Source organism: Symphalangus syndactylus, chromosome 3, assembly GCF_028878055.3.
Source record: "Symphalangus syndactylus isolate Jambi chromosome 3, NHGRI_mSymSyn1-v2.1_pri, whole genome shotgun sequence".
Lineage (NCBI taxonomy): Eukaryota > Metazoa > Chordata > Mammalia > Primates > Hylobatidae > Symphalangus > Symphalangus syndactylus.
Genome location: NC_072425.2, coordinates 110,532,536 through 110,552,630, shown reverse-complemented (window position 1 = coordinate 110,552,630; position 20,095 = coordinate 110,532,536). Strand labels below are relative to the sequence as shown.

At 38.8% G+C, this 20,095-nt stretch overlaps 1 protein-coding gene across 3 annotated transcripts; it reads left to right on the top strand.

Moving 5' to 3' along the window:
- The first annotated feature begins 6,728 nt into the window (after positions 1 to 6,728).
- Positions 6,729 to 19,359, top strand: CLDN12 (claudin 12). 3 transcript variants are annotated; one of them, XM_055272782.2, is made up of 4 exons: positions 6,859 to 7,007; positions 8,975 to 9,064; positions 15,417 to 15,459; positions 16,053 to 19,359. In XM_055272782.2, the coding sequence occupies exon 4, from the start codon at positions 16,086 to 16,088 to the stop codon at positions 16,818 to 16,820; it is 735 nt and encodes a 244-aa protein (XP_055128757.1). In that variant the 5' UTR covers positions 6,859 to 7,007; positions 8,975 to 9,064; positions 15,417 to 15,459; positions 16,053 to 16,085; the 3' UTR covers positions 16,821 to 19,359. The 3 variants fall into 3 exon arrangements, with proteins under 3 accessions (XP_055128756.1, XP_055128757.1, XP_063492468.1); XM_055272781.2 differs by lacking the exon at positions 15,417 to 15,459 and having other exon boundaries at positions 6,729 to 7,007; XM_063636398.1 differs by lacking the exon at positions 15,417 to 15,459 and having other exon boundaries at positions 6,879 to 7,140.
- Positions 19,360 to 20,095: the final 736 nt, after the last annotated feature.

Sequence of the window (20,095 nt, the reverse complement as noted above, 5' to 3'; positions counted from 1 at the left end):
ATCAAAATTCATTTTTGCGATAATGACAAATGCCCTGGACTTACACACATGCACTCGTGTGAGTCAAGGCCCATAGGTATCCCCACCTTCCCTCTCCCAGTACTAGTTAATTTTGAGTAATTGCGTATTGTCAGAAAAGTGATCAGTATTAGTTTTTGTTTTGTTGTTCCAAAAAAAATTTTATTTTTTAATTTAATTTTTTTGTTTAAAAGCAAGGCATGCTGTGTTGACTGTGTAACAGACCAATTTGAATTGTTAAAACTGCTCCCTGGTTCTATTCTGGAGAGTAATCTGGGACATTTTAGTGAGTTTTTCCCCCTCTTTTTTGGGAGGGGGAGTATAGGTGGGGTTTGATTTTTAGTCTTGTTTATTTTAATTAACCAATGGACAGCCCTTAAGGGGAGGAGGACAGATTGATTCCACATTCCACTTTTTAGATCTCATTTAGAAAACATGTTCTCAATCTAGTGCTCTTAGGAAGAAGTATAGTAAATGCTTCATTTAACAATGTGCTTCTTTTTGAAAGTTGCCTTTTCTCTCTACCCTTGAATAGATCAGTATTTGATGGTACTCATGAAAGTGCATGGAACCTGTCTTGTCCCTCCTCTTTTCTAGTATGCACTATATATGTGACTGTGATGTTCAAAGACATTTATTTGCCATTTCCTGATTTGGGGGAAAATTAATTCCTAACTTCTTTCACTAATAAATGAAGAAAAGTATTGCACCTTTGAAATACACTTAACTGGATTGAATATGTAATTTTTTTTTTTTTTTTTGTGATGAAGTCTCACTCTGTTGCCAGGCTGGAGTGCAGTGGCACAATCTCGGCTCACTGCAACCTCTGCCTCCCGGGTTCCAGCAATTTTCCTGCCTCAGCCTCCCCAGTAGCTGGGACTACAGGTGCACGCCACCATGCCCACTAATTTTTGTATTTTTAGTAGAGATGGGGTTTCACCATGTTGGCCAGGATGGTCTCAATCTCTTGACCTCATGATCTGCCTGCCTCGGCCTCCCAGAATATGTATTTTAAAATAAATTTTTCCCTGTCAGTCATTGTCTTATATCCTTAGCATAGATTTGCAACTCAGTAGTATATTTTATCCCTAGAATGAAGCTGGAGACCTGGTATGTACAGGAAATATGAGAGGTGGTGCTAGAAGACAGACATCTATGGAATGATCCACATCCTTTCAAGTTATGAGAATGAAGGCCTACTTCATTAAGAAGCTGGGGGTGAAGTGAGAGTGAGGAGAACACTTAACAACATTGGGACCAGTCAGGGAATCCCCTTATTTCTGTTTCACATATGAGGAACCCTAGAGCAGCTAGATGAGGCTTTCTAGTTTAATAAAATCATGGAAAGAGTCTTATGAAGGCTATTCATAAGTGTTAACAGGGATTTATCAGCTTATTTTTGTTGCAGTTCCCAATTTCTAAAAATGTTTAGGTAATCTTTTCCTTTCCCCAATTCTAATTCTTATAGATTCATTAGTGTTGAACCAATGCTTTCTCATGTCTCAACTCTTTATATATGCATTCTTTTCAGATGTATTACATTAAAAAAGCCCTACACACACACACACACACACACACACACACACACACACACAGGACTGAACCATGAAGAAATAGCCTCAATAAACCAAGAATGAGTAAAAAAAAAAGTCTCCAATCAATAAATAAAAAATAAGCCCAGGACCTGATGGCTTCACTGCTGAATTCTACTCAACATTTCAAGAACTAACACCAATTCTACTCAAACTCTTCAAAAAGATTGAAGACGAGAGAAAACATCCAAACCCATTTTATGAAGCCAGAATTACTGTGATATCAAAACCAGACAAGGACAGAATGAAACAAGAAAACTATAGGCCAGTATCACTAATGAACATACATGTAAAAATTCTCAACAAATTTTGAGATACTAGCAAACCAAATTCAACAATATGTTAAAGACTGGGTGCAGTGGCTCACATCTGTAATCCCAGCACTTTGGGAGGCTGAGGCAGGAAGATCACTTGAGGTCAGGAGTTCAAGACTAGCCTGGTCAACATGGCAAAAACCCATCTCTACTAAAATACAAAAATCAGATGGGCATGGTGGCGTATGCCTGTAATCCCAGCTACTCGGGAGGCTAAGGCAGGAGAACCGCTTGAACCAGGGAGGCAGAGGTTGCAATGAGCCAAGATCATGCCACTGCACTCCAGCCTGGGTGACAGAGCAAGACTCTTTCTCAAACAAAACATTATAAAGATCACTCACCATAATCAAGTGGGATTCATTACAGGGATGCAAGGATGGTTCAACATATGCAAATCAATAAATGTGATATATCACATTAACAGAACCAAGAACAAAAACCATATGATTATTTAAATAGATGCTAAACAAGCACTTGATAAAATCCACATCCCTTTTTGATAAAAAAAAAAACCCTCATTAAATTGGGTATACAAGGAACATACCTCAAAATAATAAAGGCCATGTATGACAAACCCATAGCTAACATCATACTGAACAGCGAAATACTGAAGGCCTTTCCTCTAAGATCTAGAACATGACAAGGATTCCCACTTTCACCACTTTTATTCAATGTAGTACTGGAAGTCCTAGCCAGAGCATTATGCAAAAGAAAGAAAGAGCATCTAAACTGGAAAGGAAGAAGTCGAATTAGCTTTGTTTACAGATGACATGATGTTTTACTTAGAAAAATCCACCAAAAAACTATTAGAACTGATAAACAAATTTAGTAAAGATGCAAGATACAAAATTAACCTACAAAAATCAGTAGCATGTATATATGCCAAAAGCAAACAATCAAAAAAGAAATCAAGAATGGAATTTTATTTATAATAGCTCCAAAGAATATAAAACACCTAGCAATTAATTTAACCAAAGATGTGAAAGATCCATACAGGGAAAACTATAAAACACTGATGAAAGAAATTGAAGAGGACACACAAAAAATGGAAAGATATTCCATGTTCATGGATTGAAAAATTAATATTGTGAACATGACACTAACCTCAGCTATTGACAAATTCAGTGCAATCCCTATCAAAATACTAATGACATTTTTCACAGAAATTTAAAAAAATTCTAAAATATATATGAAACCACGAAAGACCCTGAATAGCCAAAGCAATCCTGAGCAAAAAGACCGCAGCTGGAGATATCATGCTACCTGACTTCAAAATTTACTATAAAGGCATAGTAATCAACACAGCATGGTACTGGCTTAAAAAACAGACACAGAGGCCAATGGAACAGAATAAAGAACCCAGATATAAACCCATGCATTTACAGCCAATTCATCTTTGACAAAGGCATCCAGAACATACAATGGGGAAAGGACAGTCTCTTCAATAAATGATGCCAGAAAACTGGATATCCATATATTGAAGAATGAAACTAGACCTCTATCTCTCACAATACACAAAAGTCAAATATAAATGGATTAAAGACTTAAACCTAAAACCTGAAACTATGAAACTACTAGAAGAAAACATTGGAGAAACCCTCCAGGACATTGGTCTGGGCAAGGATTTTTTGTGTAAGACCTTAAAAGCACAAGCAATGAAAGCAAAAATAAATAGGATTATATCAAGCTAAAAAGCTCTGCACAGCAAAAGAAACAATCAACAAAGTGAAGAGACAACACACAGAGTGGGAGAAAATATTTGCGATCTACCTATCTGACAAGGGATTAATAACGAAAACATATAAGGAGCTCAAACAATAGCAAACACACATACACACACACAAATAACCTGATTAAAATATGGGCAAAAGATCTGAATAGACATTTCTCAAAAGAAGACATGCAAATGGCCAACAGGTATATGAAAAAATGCTCAACATCACTACTCATTAGAGAAATGCAAATCAAAACTACAATATCCCTCCCCAGTTAAAATGACTTTTATCTAAAAGGCAATAATAGATGCTGGCAAGGATGAGGCAAAAGGGAAACTCTTGTACACTGCTGATGGGGATGCAAATTAGTACAGCCACTATGGAGAATAGTATAGAGGTTTCCAAAAAACCTAAAAATAGTACTACCATATGATCCAGCAGTTTCACTACTGGGTGTATATCCAAAAGAAAGGAAATCAATATATTGGAAAAACATCAATACACTTATGTGTATTGTAGCACTATTCACAATGGTCAAAATATGAAATCAACCTAAATGCCCATCAGTGGATGAATGGATAAAGAAAATGTGCTATATTTACACAATGGAACATTATTCAACTATTACAAAAGAATGAAATCCTGTCTTTAGCAGCAACATGGATGGAACTAGAAGTCATTATGTTATGTGAAATAAGCCAAGCACAGAAAGACAAATAACACATGTTTTCACTCATGTGGGACATAAAAAAGTGAATCTCATGAAAATAGAGAGTAGGCTTGTGGTCATCAGAGACTGGGAAGGGTAGGGTGGAAGAGGGGTTTGAAAAGAAGTTGATTGATGGGTACAAATATATGGTTTGATAGAAGAACTGAGAACTAATTTTAGATCAGTATGGTGACTATAGTTTACAGTAATGTGTTGTATATCTCAAAATAGCTAGAAGAGAATTCAAATGGTTTTAGCATAAAGAAAAGACAAATATTTAAGGTGATGAATATCCCAAGTACACTGATTTGATCTTTACAAATTATATGAATGTATTATATGATCATATCTACTTCTAAACACTATGTACATCACACATCAGTAAAACTATGTGTTTTTTTACATCACACATCAGTAAATCACACATCAGTACATCACACATCAGTAAAACTATGATCATATCTACTTCTAAACACTATGTACTATCACACATCAGTAAAAAAGGGAAAAAAAGCCCTGTTGACATCCTGATTTTAGCCCAGTGAGACCTGTGTCAGACTTTTGACCTCCAGAATTGTAAGATAATAAATTTATTGTGTTTTAAGCCTTTGAATTTGTGATAATTTGTCACAGAAGCAATAGAAAGCTAACACAGTGACCAAATGGGAATCTCTGTAGAATTTTGGTGGTGAATGGTACACTGCAGTGAATTTAAGATTTGACTTTCTCCTTAAAGAATCTCTAATGAGAAAAACAGGAAAGACAGGATTGTTAATTGAAGATCTAAATTCTTATCTCAAGTATTTTTGAGAATTATATTCCAATTATCTAACTACTGAACTCCAACAGGGTATTTAAGTATTCTGTTCCATCTTTGCTATGCCAGAGGCAGGCATTTTAGACCCCAGCTTGAACAGTAAGTCTAGGAATAGGGCTGTCCTTCCTTCCTTTTTGTGCTGTGATTTTTTAAAATTATTGCAATCAATTGCAAGTACCTCCCAGCTAAAGTCCTCTAATCAGGCAGTATTCATCAGTGATTGGGAAATAAATTATAAAATGATTTTGTACATAGTTATTTGATTCAATTCAGCTTTATAGATGAGAGAAACCTGAAGTTCAGAGGAAATAAGTGATTATCGTTTGTCACATTGCTATTATCCATCTGCTATTGCCAGAGCTGGCCTGGAGCCCAGAAATCTTTTCACCATCCAATGCTATCTTTCTTCCTCGTTATTACATTTCCCAGTCTGGCTTTGGGATCGGATTGCTTCTGGCCTTAGATAACCTTATCCATCCTCTAAAGCAGTATCACACATAAGAAGGAGATAGCAGTGGACTGATAGCAGCCTCTCTACCCTCCCTTTTTAAAAAGTCTCTGACAAATAGTCTCATTGTTACTAGAGCAACACAAAATGGAAACTGCTAATAGCAAACATATAGTCCTTATTATGCGTCAGTCACTGTTGTAACTGTCTCTATAGTAATTCATTTAATCCTCATCACAATTTTCTGATGTAGATATACTGTTACAGATGAGACCTTGAGGCACAAAGGGGTTACCTTACTTGCCAAGGTTATACTTACTTAGGATGGGTGCCATCCTTTTGTATAAACTATGATACTTTTTCTTTTTTATTTTGAAAAATTTCTAAGATACAGAGAATTTGAAAGAATAGTACAAGAAACACCCCCAAACGTATTCTTCATGAATCCAACAATTATACACTTTGCCACACTTTATATCCATTTTTGTGTGTGTGTGTGTGTGTGTGTGTGAGATCATTTCGAAGTAGTAGGCATCACAACACTTCAGCATCCTTTATTTTTTAAAAAATCAGATCATTGCTATTTAGGACTTTGGAATCTTTTAGTTTAATTCAGATATTCATTCACTAATGCAGGACTTCACATTGGAGAGAAGCCAACAGAGAAAGGGACAGGACAGTAGAAATTGTGTGGGAGAGTAAAATTAGTTCAAATATCTAATAGTTAGCTATACTGTACTTTAGCTATATTAGGTCCCTCAATTTTCAAGACAACAGTATGATGTGAGTGATCTTATCCCCATTTTTCCAGATAACCTCCAGATATAGAGAGATAACTTGCCCAGGGCCACCCAATCAATACACAGCAAAGCCCCATACAAATCTGGGCTGTTTGGTTCTAGACTTTGAGCTCTTTTCTACTTTGTGCCTAGATAAACACTTTGAGGGGAAAAAAAAAATCCAGATTTAAGAATTTTTGCTAACCTTCTTACGGGCAAGTCACCTTCAAGTCACCTGGGGAATATTTACTTAGGTATCCAACTCAGAACTACTTTTAGTTTTGTTTCGTTTTGCCTTTTTTTTTCTTTAACCGATAACCCAATTCTAGACGGAACATAAGGTGCAAGAGAAATCCGGGGAGGTGGAGGCAGAGAAAGGGAAGGGCAGGAGGTGATCTCAGGATGTTGCCGGCGGCTGGCGGCCCAGTGGATTCTGGGAATTGTAGTCCCAGCCAACCAGGGCATTGCCGTTCAGGGCCACGGGAGAACCTGACTTCGCTCCCAGAAGCCTCCGGTGTACCTCGCTGGGAACGCACTTCCTGGGACGCTGAGAGGGAGACGCTCCAAGAGGCTCCTCAGTGTGGGCGAGTAAAATGCCCTGCGTGTGAGAAGCAGGTAGGTGTGGTCAAGATGTTCCGATTTCTGGGTCTTTTGCATAAGTAACTGAGGATTTTATGTAAAATAGCTAAATCCAGGGGAATCAGGAGAGTTGGAAAACGCTGACCACATCTGTGGATGTGAAAATTGAGTAGGTATTTGGTAAGGCTTTAAAAAATTATTTTGTACACAGGAGTATGGAAATGTCGAGGTGTGTTGCCGGAGCCGCCAAGGGCTGGGAGCTTTGCTGGCGCGGGTTTGTGGGGGAGTCCAAGCTGCTATTTTTGAGTAACCAGCTGATGCTGGTTGTGTAATGATGACCTGCTTGCGGTTCAAACCCACTCAGTGTTGCAGGGATGGGCTAACTCTGAGAGCGTTAACAGTCACTGTTGCGGTCTCTCTCCTTTGGCTGTAACTAGTAGGGCGTTTTTTTCCTTCTGCCAGGTCTGGGTCTACCACGCACAGGGCTCTTCGAAAAGAGGGAGGAGGAGAGGAGGCGGAGGGGGGCGGAGGGGGATGCGGATTGCCCTGGAAGCTTGGTTTGCTTTCCTGTAAGTTCTGTGCACCCGGCCTTGTAAGGGGCCCATAGCCACGTTAGGGAAAGGTCAGACTTGGTGACCTCACATAAAATGATTGCTCAAGGATTCTATTGTGTGTTATTAATTGTAAAGCGATTTCCTGTGACTTTGGAGTGAGCAATTATGATTGATACCAACCCAAGAAACACATTTGGGGCGGGGGAGGGGTTGGGGGGGACTTGACTGAAATCTCCGAGCAGCCAGTTGCAGAGTGCATTCTACGTAATGATCATAATAGGGCTAGTGATGAACGCCTCAATCCAGGAAACTCTCAGGTGCACATAATAATGAGTTTCCATTCTCATCCTACCTGTCTGAGATAAATGGTATTTGAAGAGGAAGTGGCTAACGTTTAAAGTAGATATATAGACGCATCTTTAAATGGCAGGTTGAGCCATTGGTGGAACTATTTTTTTTTTAAGCATTCTGGTTGCAAATTTCAGGATGCAGAATTCAAATCAACTTTGTCTGGTCTTGTTGTCAGTGTCCTTTTTTAAAAATGTAAAAGAAAATTTCTTTTACTTCCAAGACAACTGCACAGTCTTTCACCACCTTCCTTATGCTTTCACCGTAGTCATGAAAGTGATCTAAAACATTCATGAAATATCAACCATATATTCCCAGACAGCAAAGTGTTTTTCATCCTCATTTCTCCTATATTCTCAAGTCACAAAATGAGTTAATTTTTTTCTTCTATTTCTACGTATTTTTCTGTATTCTATATATTTCTCATATATAATGCATGGATTAAGGAATAAACGGCCTTTTTATTTATTTTTATAAATTATTTGAGACAGATCATTGCTATGTCATCCAGGCTGGAGTGCAGTGGCATGATCATGACTCACTGTGTCCTCAAACTCCTGGGCTCAAGTGATCCTCCCATGTCAGCCTCCCAAGAAACTGGGACAACACGTGTGCACCATCACACATGTTATTATTATTATTATTATTATTATTTTTTTTTGGGGGGCAGAGTCTCCCTCTGTCGCCAACGCTGGAGTGCAGTGGTGCAATCTCGGCTCACCGTAACCTCCGCCTCCCAGGTTCACGCAGTTCTTGTGCCTTAACCTCCCAAGTGGCTGGGACTATAGGCATGAGCCACCATGCCTGGCTAATTTTTGTATTTTTAAGAGAGATGGGGTTTTGCCATGTTGGCCAGGCTGGTCTTGAACTCCGGCTCAAGTGATCATCCCGCCTCAGCTTCCCAAAGTGTTGGGATTACAGGTGTAAACCACTGCACCCCTGCTAAACTGCCTTTTTAAAAAACTTACTGTCTGCCCTTTTTAGTATAACATTTCATTGGTTTTAGGTGATTACTAATCATTTCTTCTAATACATGGGAATTCAAGCAGGGTTTTTTAAGAAGTACTACGTTAATTTGGAGTGTTTTTCCTATTTCTTTAGGCTCAGATTATTGCTACTCTGTATTCAGATCTGCATGTGTTTCTTCTAAGCTGAATAAAGCTGTTTTGGAACTGTCAGGTACCTCAAAGGGTAAGTACGTCCTTTAATTATATCTTATTTCCCTCCCTCCTGCTACCACATCTGCCAACAATGACTCTTTTTTTTTCTCTTGTTCAACAAAATAGAGGTATAGGACAGACCTCTCTTGTGAGCGCAATGACTGATGACTTACAGTTTCTAAGAAAACCCAAATTATAGGTAGAAGGAACTCTCAATGTTACCATCAAGAATTAAGTTAGGGCTGGGCATGGTGGCTCAGCCCTGTAACCTTAGCGCTTTGAGAGGCCGAGGTGGAAGGATCCCCTGAGCCCAGGAGTTTGAGACCATCCTGGGCAGCATAGTGAGAGATCCTGTCTTTATGAGAAAATTTTAAAAAATTAGCCAGTTGTGGTGGTACATGCCTATAGTCCCAGCTACTCCGGAAGCTGAGGTGGGAGGATTGCTTGAGCCTGGGAAGTCGAGGCTGCAGTGAGCCATGATTGCACCACTGCACTCCAGCCTGGGTGAGAAAGCGAGACCCTGTCTCAAAAAAATAGAAGCTAGCTGCTATTAGACATATGTACTCTTGTAACTATAACTCAGAATCGTGCCTGGAAAAAATAGTACAGGGTCTATTTGATCTATGACTTCCTAAAGCTCTTAGCCACTGTTCCTGCTCCAGCCTTCTTTAAATTCTATTCAAAACCATAGAAAATATATAATTTGAAAATATTTTTATTTGTAATTATGGCTTTGATAACATTTAATTGTGTACCAAATTTTATCTACTTTTCTGAAAGTCACAGTGGAACAGAGAGTCAAATGACAAATGTGAAGTGGTTATTTGAAATAGCGTCTATATTTTATTTGGTCAGTATCTCCAAAGAGAATGTTCTGTCCTTCTTGTTATATGACTATAACCATCTGTGGTCATTTGCTGAGGGTCCAGAAGAAAAGTATGTTTCTAGTTGAAAAAAGTAAATAATCCTGCTAATAATCATTACTGACTTACATTTCTGACCATATTCTGGTTTAGAAAGGACTCTGCTATTCATGATTTTACTACTTTGTGGGACACTTTACAGATGGAAAATTGGAGGTTCAGAGGACATAAGTGACTTGTCCAATTTGTAAATGATAGGTTATGAATGGTATTCAGGTCTTCAGTCTCCTGGACAACAATATCAAACAGCCTCCTAGATGGAAACAACAAACCACTTATGTGTATATATGACCTAGCTCAAAGCTCTCATCCAGCTAGTACTCATGACTGCTTGTCGAATTTGTTAAAGTGTTCTTAGCCTTGCACGTTTTCCACAGTCCCTAATTAGGGATTTTCACGTGGCAAAAAGATGTTTTTTTCCTCCATTAAAAAACATATGTATCGTTTAGCTTTAATAAATATTAATTTGATATATTAACCACTCTTAAGAGAAGTATGTCTAATTCATGACATACCTGTCAAGTTGAAAACAGAAGAATCAATACCGGAACAATGGACTTTTTGTTTTTGAAATGGAGTCTCGAGGTTTCACCATATTGGCCAGGCTGGTCTCGAACTCCTGACCTCGTGATCCAGCCGCCTCGGCCTCCTAAAGTGCTGGGATTACAGGCATGAGCCACCGCGCGGGGCCAGGAATACTTGACTTTCAAACCATTGTTGAAGTTAGACAGTGTTGCTAAACCTAGATATGTATTTCTAGAAGCATAGTCTGCATGTAGATACCTAAGGATGGCCTTGTCTTTGCTAACCACAGGTTTCTGGGGGAAGAAAATAAATGTTGTTTTGTAAAATGGGAGTCTTTTGGCCAAAAAGGAGAAAGCAGGGGCACAGTCTAGAAGCAGTCTGGATGTATCAGAACGCAGGGTGGTGTGAATTGTCCCAAATGAAGTGAATGGAACTGAGACTTAATTTCTGTCCGTATTCTGACCAGAGTTATACAGAACCTCCATTTGTTTGTTCATTCATTCAGCAAATAATTGGGTGCCTTTTATGTGCCAGTATAGGACACAGTGAACAAAACAAAGGGATCTCTGTCCTGGAATTCACAGTCTGATGGGAAAGAAAACAACACTGAACAAGGAGTTGTAAGAATGATCACTGCTACAGAAGAAAAAGTGCAAAAGTGCTACCACAGCATATAACCAGGGGCAGGGGGAGGTTAAGGACGAGCCTCCCTGGACACTACAAGAATGAGTAAATATTAGCCAAGCAAAGAATAGGTTGGAATTAAGAAAGTTCTAGGAGAAAGACCATGAGGGAAGGCCCTTTACCAAATTAGAAAGTGGAAAATTTGGGAAGTTAAAAGAAACGTGGTGTGGCTGCATAGACTGTAGTGTGTAGGGTGGGAGAGTGGCACATAAGAAGGTTGAGAATTTGGTAGGAATCAGGTGGTGTAAGCTATGGGGAGGAGTTGAAACTTTAGAGACTTTATTCTGTGGGAAATGGGAACTTATTGAATGGTAAGAAATGGAATGGCGGATGAGGTTTGCATTTGAAAAAAATTATTGTGGATTAAAACTAATTGACACAGCACAAGAGTAGAGGTCTTTTTACCCTTGCAAGTGTGAACAAATCCTAATCGGGAAGTCAGCATTATCTTTGTTTTAAAACATCAGACATATTCTTTCCCCAAACTATCCTATAAAATTTTACTTCAGGCACAGTGGCTTACTTTTGTAATCCCAGCCCTTTGAAAGGTGGATGTGGGGGGATTGCTTGAGCCCAAGAGTTCAAGACCAGCCTGGGCAACATAGCAAGACCCCATCTCTACAGAAAACTTAAAAATTAGCCTGGCATGGTGGCATGCACCTGTAATCCCAGCTACTCAGGAGGCTGAGGCAGGAGAATTACCTGAGCCCAGGATCTCAGCTCACTGAAATCTAGTGAGCTGTGATCATCTCCTGCATTCCAGCTTGGGTGATAGAGTAAGACCCTGTCTTAAAAGAAATTACTTTATCTCTCTGGTGGGATATATTACTTATCAAATCATAGGCATTTGAAATTAAGAACAGGGCATACAAAGTGAAGTAGCCAAAAGAAGCTAGGCATTAATTCCAGTATCAGGCCAAAATTTAGCTTAAGAATTAAGGTTAATAGTACTTCCCTTCTGAAAAATGCCATGGTATCCTTGTTGACTCTGTATAGATAGGCCTTTGTCCATCCCTGAGATCTGAGCTAAGAATGCTTCATCAAAGGCAATTTCAGAGAACCAATATAATATTTGTATTGATTTGATACAGAATATAGTTAAAAGCACTTAATACTGAAATATATATTGCCCCACCTCTCTTCATTAATGTCATTTGATAGTCTATAGGCTAAGAATTATAGGAATTTATTTTTCTTAATAATTAATCTTTTTTTGTAGAGATGGGGTCTCGCTATGTTGCCCAAGCTGGTCTCAAACTCCTGGGCTCAAGCTATCTTCCCACCACAGCCTCCCCAAGTGCTGGGATTACAGGCATGAGCCACAGCACCTGGCCTGGAATTTATTAATAATAGAGTTATACATCCTGATCTTGTTTCTCACTCCATTTACATTTCAGGAATCAGTGTTACAGGGCAGTTTGATTGGAGAAATCTCAATTACATTGAAATTCCAATTATTTCTATACTACTTTTGTTTTTTGTTCCTGTTTGTTTGTTTGTTTGAGACAGAGTCTCGTGCTCTGTCACCCAGGCTGGAGTGCAGTGGTGTGATCTGGCTCACTGCAACCTCCACCTCCTGCCTCAGCCTCTCGAGTAGCTGGGATTACAGGCACGTGCCACCACGCCTGGCTAGTTTTTGTATTTTTAGTAGAGACGGGCTTTCACCATGTTGACCAGGCTGGTCTGAAACTCCTGACCTCAAGTGATCTACCCACCTTGGCCTCCCAAAGTGCTGGGATTACAGGCATGAGCCAATTCGCCCAGCCAGTATACTACTTCTGAAAGCAAGAAGGAATTGTGATTGCATTAGGACTTTGAGTGGGTTATCTGAAGACTTCTGAAGCTTGAAAGAAACAGAGGGAACCTTTTTCCTATGTCTTCACAACTTTAATCAAATCCTTATTCTCCTTCATTTCTCAGTCTTTAACTCCTGGCTGATAAATTTTTATGAACAGGTACCTTATTCACTTTGCTTAACAACAATAATCACTTGATATGTAGTAATTATACAGTTGATTCACCACCAGCACTTTGAGTTTACATAAAACAGCCGTTTCTTTCCACAAGTCTCTATAAACACATTTGGAGCAAGGTCCAGGTCTCAGTGGTCTTGGTGTCTTTCCAGGGCCTAACAGAGTGTTTTGCATTTGCTAGACACTCAGGACGATGTAAGTACTTGCTGAATGAATGATTGCTTCTTAGTAATAGCTACTTCCTTGTACAGTTCTTCATTACCAGTGGCCCACCTTTGTGAGTTACTGGGGTCTTTGTACAGAGCCCACTACTCGTTTATTCAAATAATCCTAGAATCACTTGTGTGCCAGACACACAAGTTGTATGGGGGAGATAGACAGGTGAATAAGCAAAAACCACCAGATAGCTGTATCCTAGAGCTTGGTATCTCTAGTAGCTTTTTCCAGTGCAAACATTCTCAAATCTGTACTAGTTTCCATTGCTGTACTGAGGTGTTTGGTTGCCACAATTAAGCAAGACAACTTTTTCCCGATTTGCTTGAAAAAAATACTGTAATTCGTCTCTCCCTTTCATAAAATTTTCTTAAGCAATTGCTACTTCTGATAATACTGACAGAAGGTAACATAATAAATAGTAAACCAATACTAATGGAAAAACTTAGAACTAACCATGTTTAACTTGAGGGCTTTAAAAATGGTTACTTGTGCTTAAACTCTGATTTTTATATTATATATTTATATATGCTATATGTGTATATTTGAATATATGTATGTACACATAGGCATTTTTTTGGTTAGTAAAATTATTCTGGCTGGACACAGTTGCTCATGCCTATAATCCCAGCTTGTAATTTCAGCACTTTTGGAGGCCAAGGCAGGAAGATTGCTTGAGGCCAGGAGTTCGAGACCAGCCTGGCCAACATGGTGAAACCAGGTCTCTAAAAGAAAGAAAAAAAGAAAGGGAATAAGAATTGGGGGGATGGAAGGAGGAGGGCTGGTTCACACCTGTAATCTCAGTACTGTGGGAGGCTGACGCTGGTGGATTGCTTGAGCCCAGGAGTTCGAGACCAGCCTAGGCAACATGACAAAACCCCGTCTCTACAAAAAATACAAAAATTAGCTGAACATAGTGACGTGTGCCTGTGGTCCCAGCTACTCAGGAGGCTGAGGTGGGAGGATCACTTGAGCCTGGAAGGTCAAGGCTGCAGTGAGCCATGATTATATCACTGCACTCTAGCCTGGGCAACAGAGTAAGACTTGTTTCAAAACAAAAAAAAGAGAAAAAAGAAAAAATTATTCCTGTATTATATGACTAGATTAAATATACAAATAACATTGTTTTCTAAAGAACATGGTGTCCTCCCACTGGAATTCATGCAAGACTCACATTCTAAGCCAGCTTCCTAGCATTTTGGTCATAATTGTCTTTCTGATCCTGAAAGCTTGGAAATACAACTTCACCATCCCAGCAGATATTTGATTCTGCAAAGGATGATGGAACTGTATTCAGAAATAAAAATTATTCTCAACCTTGCCCCTTCATCATGCTCTGAACAAAAAAAGTAAACCTTACTGAAGTAGTCTGCTCTATTGCCTCATAGTAGGCATTATAGAAGGCAGAGAAAATACATTTGAGTCCTGCTTTGAGAGTGAATATCAGACCCTTGAGGAAATTAAAGCTGAATAAGATGCAAGCTTTTTATAGTTTGCCATATACAGAAAAAGAACATGGCCTTTTAATTTGAAATGAAAGGCCTGGTGACTGTTTTTCTTGTAATAGCATTAATAGAAATAGGTTGTCATTACTTGAAAAATGTTTGCATTCATCTCATATGAACAGTAGTAGTAATAACCAACAAGTGCTGTAGATTTCCCTGAAAATCTACGTCTTGAATCAACAAGGAAGTAATTGGGTCATCTTGAATCAACAAGGAAGTAATTAAGCAGAATAATTTCAGGGACCATTGTTCTCATCTTTTCATTTGACTGACTCACTGGAGATGAGCTCATTTACTTTTTATAATTTCCTAGTGTGCTTAGTACATAGGAATGAGATCAGTTTGTTTTTTCTTATTTAACATTCATTCAGTGAATGTTCTTTGAACTCCTCTGATGTGCCAAGCACTGAGCTGGGTCACTGAATGCTAAGAAGTAGTTAACACTTGCCATAACATTTATTGTGTTCTAGACATGTTTTAAGCACTCGACATTATATTATCTCATTGAACCCATAGAACAACCCTGCGAGGTTGGCACTGTTATTTTTTCCATTTCACAGATGAAGAAAACGAGGCACAGGGAAGTTCTGAATCTGGCCCAAGGTCAGTGAGCTAGTAAGTGAGGAGATGGGGATTAGAATTCAAGCAGCCTTGCTAAGAGTTGACTCTCAACCATTCCGCTGTCCTGTACTGCTTCTTTTCCTACACCTTTGCTTTTTATGAGCCACCTTCACCCCTGCTGCATGAGCATTGAGGCTGAATTTGTGGTGTTTGTAGCTAACTGATGATTGATGAGTGGGCCCTTGCTATATGAGTGCCTGACACATACAGAGTGCTTGATGTATATGTGTTGAAAGAATGATTATTGACAAGCAAGAAGATTGAAGGTGTGATTGTAAGAGACTTTAACATTATCTTGGTTGTTTTTTAATTGTGAAGAAAAATACTGATGGCTAAAGATTTTAGTTGCTCCATGACCCAGTCAGTAATAACCAAATGTGTGTGCACCTGTGCTCTGAGGTCACACACACCTGCATGTATATACATTTGTACTGTACAGAGAGGAAACAAGGGAGATACTTTCCCTCTTTGCATTGACATTTCATCATTAAATGTGTTGCCAGTTGGCACCACCCTTCCTGCTCTGTTCTGCTATTGTCCCCTCACGATTTGTCCTCTTGTGTGTCACCCCCTAGTCTGACTGACAGCACTCCACAAGCTTGCCTGCCATGGGCTGTCGGGATGTCCACGCAGCCACAGTCCTTTCCTTCCTGTGTGGAATCGCCTCAGTAGCAGGCCTCTTTGCAGGGACTTTGCTTCCCAACTGGAGAAAATTACGATTGATCACATTCAACAGAAACGAGAAGAACCTGACTGTTTACACAGGCCTGTGGGTGAAATGTGCCCGGTATGATGGGAGCAGTGACTGCCTGATGTACGACACTACTTGGTACTCATCAGTTGACCAGCTGGACCTGCGTGTCCTCCAGTTTGCCCTACCCCTCAGCATGCTGATCGCCATGGGTGCCCTGCTGCTCTGCCTGATTGGAATGTGCAACACTGCCTTCAGGTCCTCGGTGCCCAACATCAAACTGGCCAAGTGTCTGGTCAATAGTGCAGGTTGCCACCTGGTGGCTGGGCTGCTATTTTTCCTGGCAGGTACTGTGAGCCTCTCCCCATCTATCTGGGTCATCTTTTATAACATCCATCTGAACAAGAAGTTTGAGCCAGTCTTTTCATTTGACTATGCAGTGTATGTCACTATTGCTAGTGCTGGGGGCCTGTTTATGACTTCCCTTATACTGTTTATTTGGTATTGTACATGCAAATCTTTGCCTTCTCCTTTCTGGCAACCATTGTACTCCCATCCACCCAGTATGCATACTTACTCACAGCCCTATTCAGCACGCTCTCGCCTCTCTGCGATTGAAATTGACATTCCAGTAGTTTCACACACCACTTAATGGGGAAATAGTTAATTGTTAAAGAAAACTTCTTGTAGCCTCACATTCCCCTTGTCCAAAGAGCTCTTTTGGACCTACAATACATTTCCCTTTGTTTTTGACCAATCAATGAAGCCAAATTTGTATGTCCTAGTAGAATGAAGTGCTGCTAGTTTTTATGAGAAGTACATTATATTAAATGTGAATTTTTTTAATTTTGCTTCTTATACTGGAAGGAATTTTAGCCTTCATATTGATATCTAATTAATTATTTAAGTGGAAGAGGCCTGCATCACAATTGAGGTAATTTAGAGCAACATGTTAAAGAGTGATGGTTAGCAGAAGCTGTTGTATACAATCTTCATGAATATTTCAGTGTGTATTTTTCTTTTTCTATAATACCTTTAACTGCAAAGAAAAGGCAGTTTCAAATATAAGAAATTTATTTCAGGTAAGGGTAATATTTTAATAGTAGTCAATAATCTAGCTTAAGGCTGTAACTCTTCTCTCGGGGCTAATTGTATGAATAGGTGTATGTTGAAGATTACTTTCTTTTGTGACTTTCTTCTACCTCATGCCAGTGTTTAAAAGTAAAATGTATTTTAAATGATGTTAGAATAAGACTACCATTCTAAATATCACCTACTTATGAATAACATGTAATAATTTTTAACATTAATATTCCATAAATTGTATTATTGGGGTTAGAATGTGCTTTATGACAGGTTAGTGTTTCCCCTGAGGCAGAAAACTCTTTTTTGGAGATATCATCCATCAAGCAGTACTCGTGCCCATATACAATCTCTTAGTGGCTAAGAGAAATAAATAAAAGGGCCATAATGGTTTGTTCTCTTTCAGACATAATTTAGTAGGGGACAAGAAGTCTGTTCTTCAGTGACTACACTAGAGATTTACCCTGGTGACTGCCTTTTGAGTTATGGGTGAAGTAAGGTATGGCTTTACCATAACCTTGATTCATTCACCCTTGATTCATTTCTTGCCCCCGTCACTGATTATTTCCTTGAGCATATATCTCTGCCTAACGCTTTAGTAGGTGCTATAGAGGATACGTGAAAAGTATGAGATCTGGTCCCATCCAGTAAGACATTTTAATAGAGAAGATCAAAATATTACCTGACAGTTGGGGAATAATCTGACTTCATTGGCAGTTGGCCTTAACTTCTTAATCATTGATCCAGGAATATTTCAACCGGAGACACAACTTTCTGGCAGACAGACAAATTGTACAACACCAACAATATCCTGGACCTTGAAATTCTGTTTACTTCAGTCCATTGTATCCTTAAGGCACCTGTGCTAGCCTAGATTTTGTAATAACACTGATTTATGAGAATGGACAAAAGTGGTAGAGAAATTGTTCCCTCTCCGCTTCTGAAAGTATGATGATGTATTAAGGATGGAGGAGTTATTAAAAATGTCTCTTCTGATGAGGTAACAGTTAGATGAAACCATGTCAAAACTGAGATGAACACTTAGAAATTCAGGGATATTGGGTCTTTAGCCTTATGAATTTGAGCTGCTTATTTAATTGGTGTAATTTGCTACATATTAGTACTATATTCGTAAGGATTTTTTATTAACCATTACAGATTTTACAAACAGCTAGTTATACGGTGAACAGATTATTATGCCTTTTTGCAATTCTGAATATGATTCTAGTATTTGTGTAGATGTATTTGTTACTTTTTCCCCTAATTCCAACACTAGTTTATATATATAGCAAATAAATCTAGTTGTATAAATTTTTAAATGCTGTCAGTAGAAAGCACACAAGGTTATGATTTTTTAAATTATTGGCTTCTGATTTCTTTCACTTCTGATCCTTTTCCCTTTTCTCAGATGTAGCTGAGTCTTGATCATTTTAAGACAATGATGGGTAGAATTTTGAGATTAATATTAATTTTCCCTTTTTGTTAATTTCAGTCCCCTCTCACTATGCTTTTGTCCAGAAGGATCAAGAATTCTACCATCTCTTGGGTCTTTGTGTATAAACAATGTTAAATAAAGGTAGACTCAGTCTTTAAGATATTAGACAGTTTTTTTAGTCCATGGGATTGTAAATATAAACATTAACTTTCCTATAAGAATCTTTTGGCTTTGTAATCTATAGCCTCAAATTGGTATTTATTATGGATTCACTAGACAAACAGCTGTTTCCTTATTGTCTTTTTTCTTTAGTGTTTCTGATTTGCTATCAGTAGCTATTTTTAAGGCCATCAAAGGAAAATAATTATTTACAGTTTTTGAAGTCACTTTTGAGCCCTCATCAAGCTCTCATTGTGATGGGAGGGATACCTTTTTGTTGTTAAAAGCCTATTATTGTTAAAGGCCTTTTATGGAAACCAACTTGGAAAACAACCTTAAATGTGGATGTATCAGATTTGGTTTATCCAGCCATGGAAGAGAAAACAAACCTAAGTTTATTTTACTTGTACATATACACTACAATGAATAGTATATTTGCTGTAAACTACAATGTAAAACCTCAATAAAAGTGCGCTGTACTTCTTAATGTTTATTAAAAGATGTATTTTTACAAGTTTCTGCTTCTGTTTTTTTCCTCAGTGTTTTAAGGTGAAATATTTTGAGAAATGTTTCTCAGATGTATGTAAATTGAAAAAGACAGTTCCATTTAAAGCTCTAAAACGTATGAACTGGAAGACTGGGTGCAGTGGCTCACGCCTGTAATCCCAGCACTTTGGGAAGCCAAGGCAGGCGGATCACTTGAGGTCAGGCACTTGAGATCATCCTGGCCAACGTGGTGAAACCCTGTCTCTACTAAAAATACAAAACATTAGCCAGGCATGGTGGTGTGCGCCTGTAATCCCAGCTACTCGAGTGGCTGAGGCATGAGAATTACTTGAACATGGGAGGTGAAGGTTGCAGTGAGCTGAGATCATGCCACTGCATTCCAGCCTGGGTGACAGAGACTTTGTCTCAGAAAAAGGAACTAGAAAGGAATTGGAAAACATGAAACTATTATTCCACAAGTGTCAAGACGCTTTATCCATTTCTAAGAGTAGTCCAAGTGGTCCTGTGGTCCTAACATTTCACTGGGCTTCTCTTTTTTCTCCTTTTCTTTTTTGTTTTTTTAAACAGTCCGCAAAGAAACAAGTTGTGGGCCACATTTGCCTCATCAATGGAGTTTTCTCAGCCTGTGATCTTAGAGACTGGGAGTTCAGTTCTCAAACAGTTAAGTAGAGGGAACTTTCCATACTCTTCAAAGCTCGAGGTTACCAGGAGAAGTGGTCCTGACAGGCATGTCACCTCAACAT

What these genes read in the sequence shown, in the direction of transcription:
- CLDN12 (XM_055272781.2), top strand. Translation starts at nt 16,086, where the DNA reads ATGGGCTGTCGGGATGTCCACGCAGCCACAGTCCTTTCCTTCCTGTGT.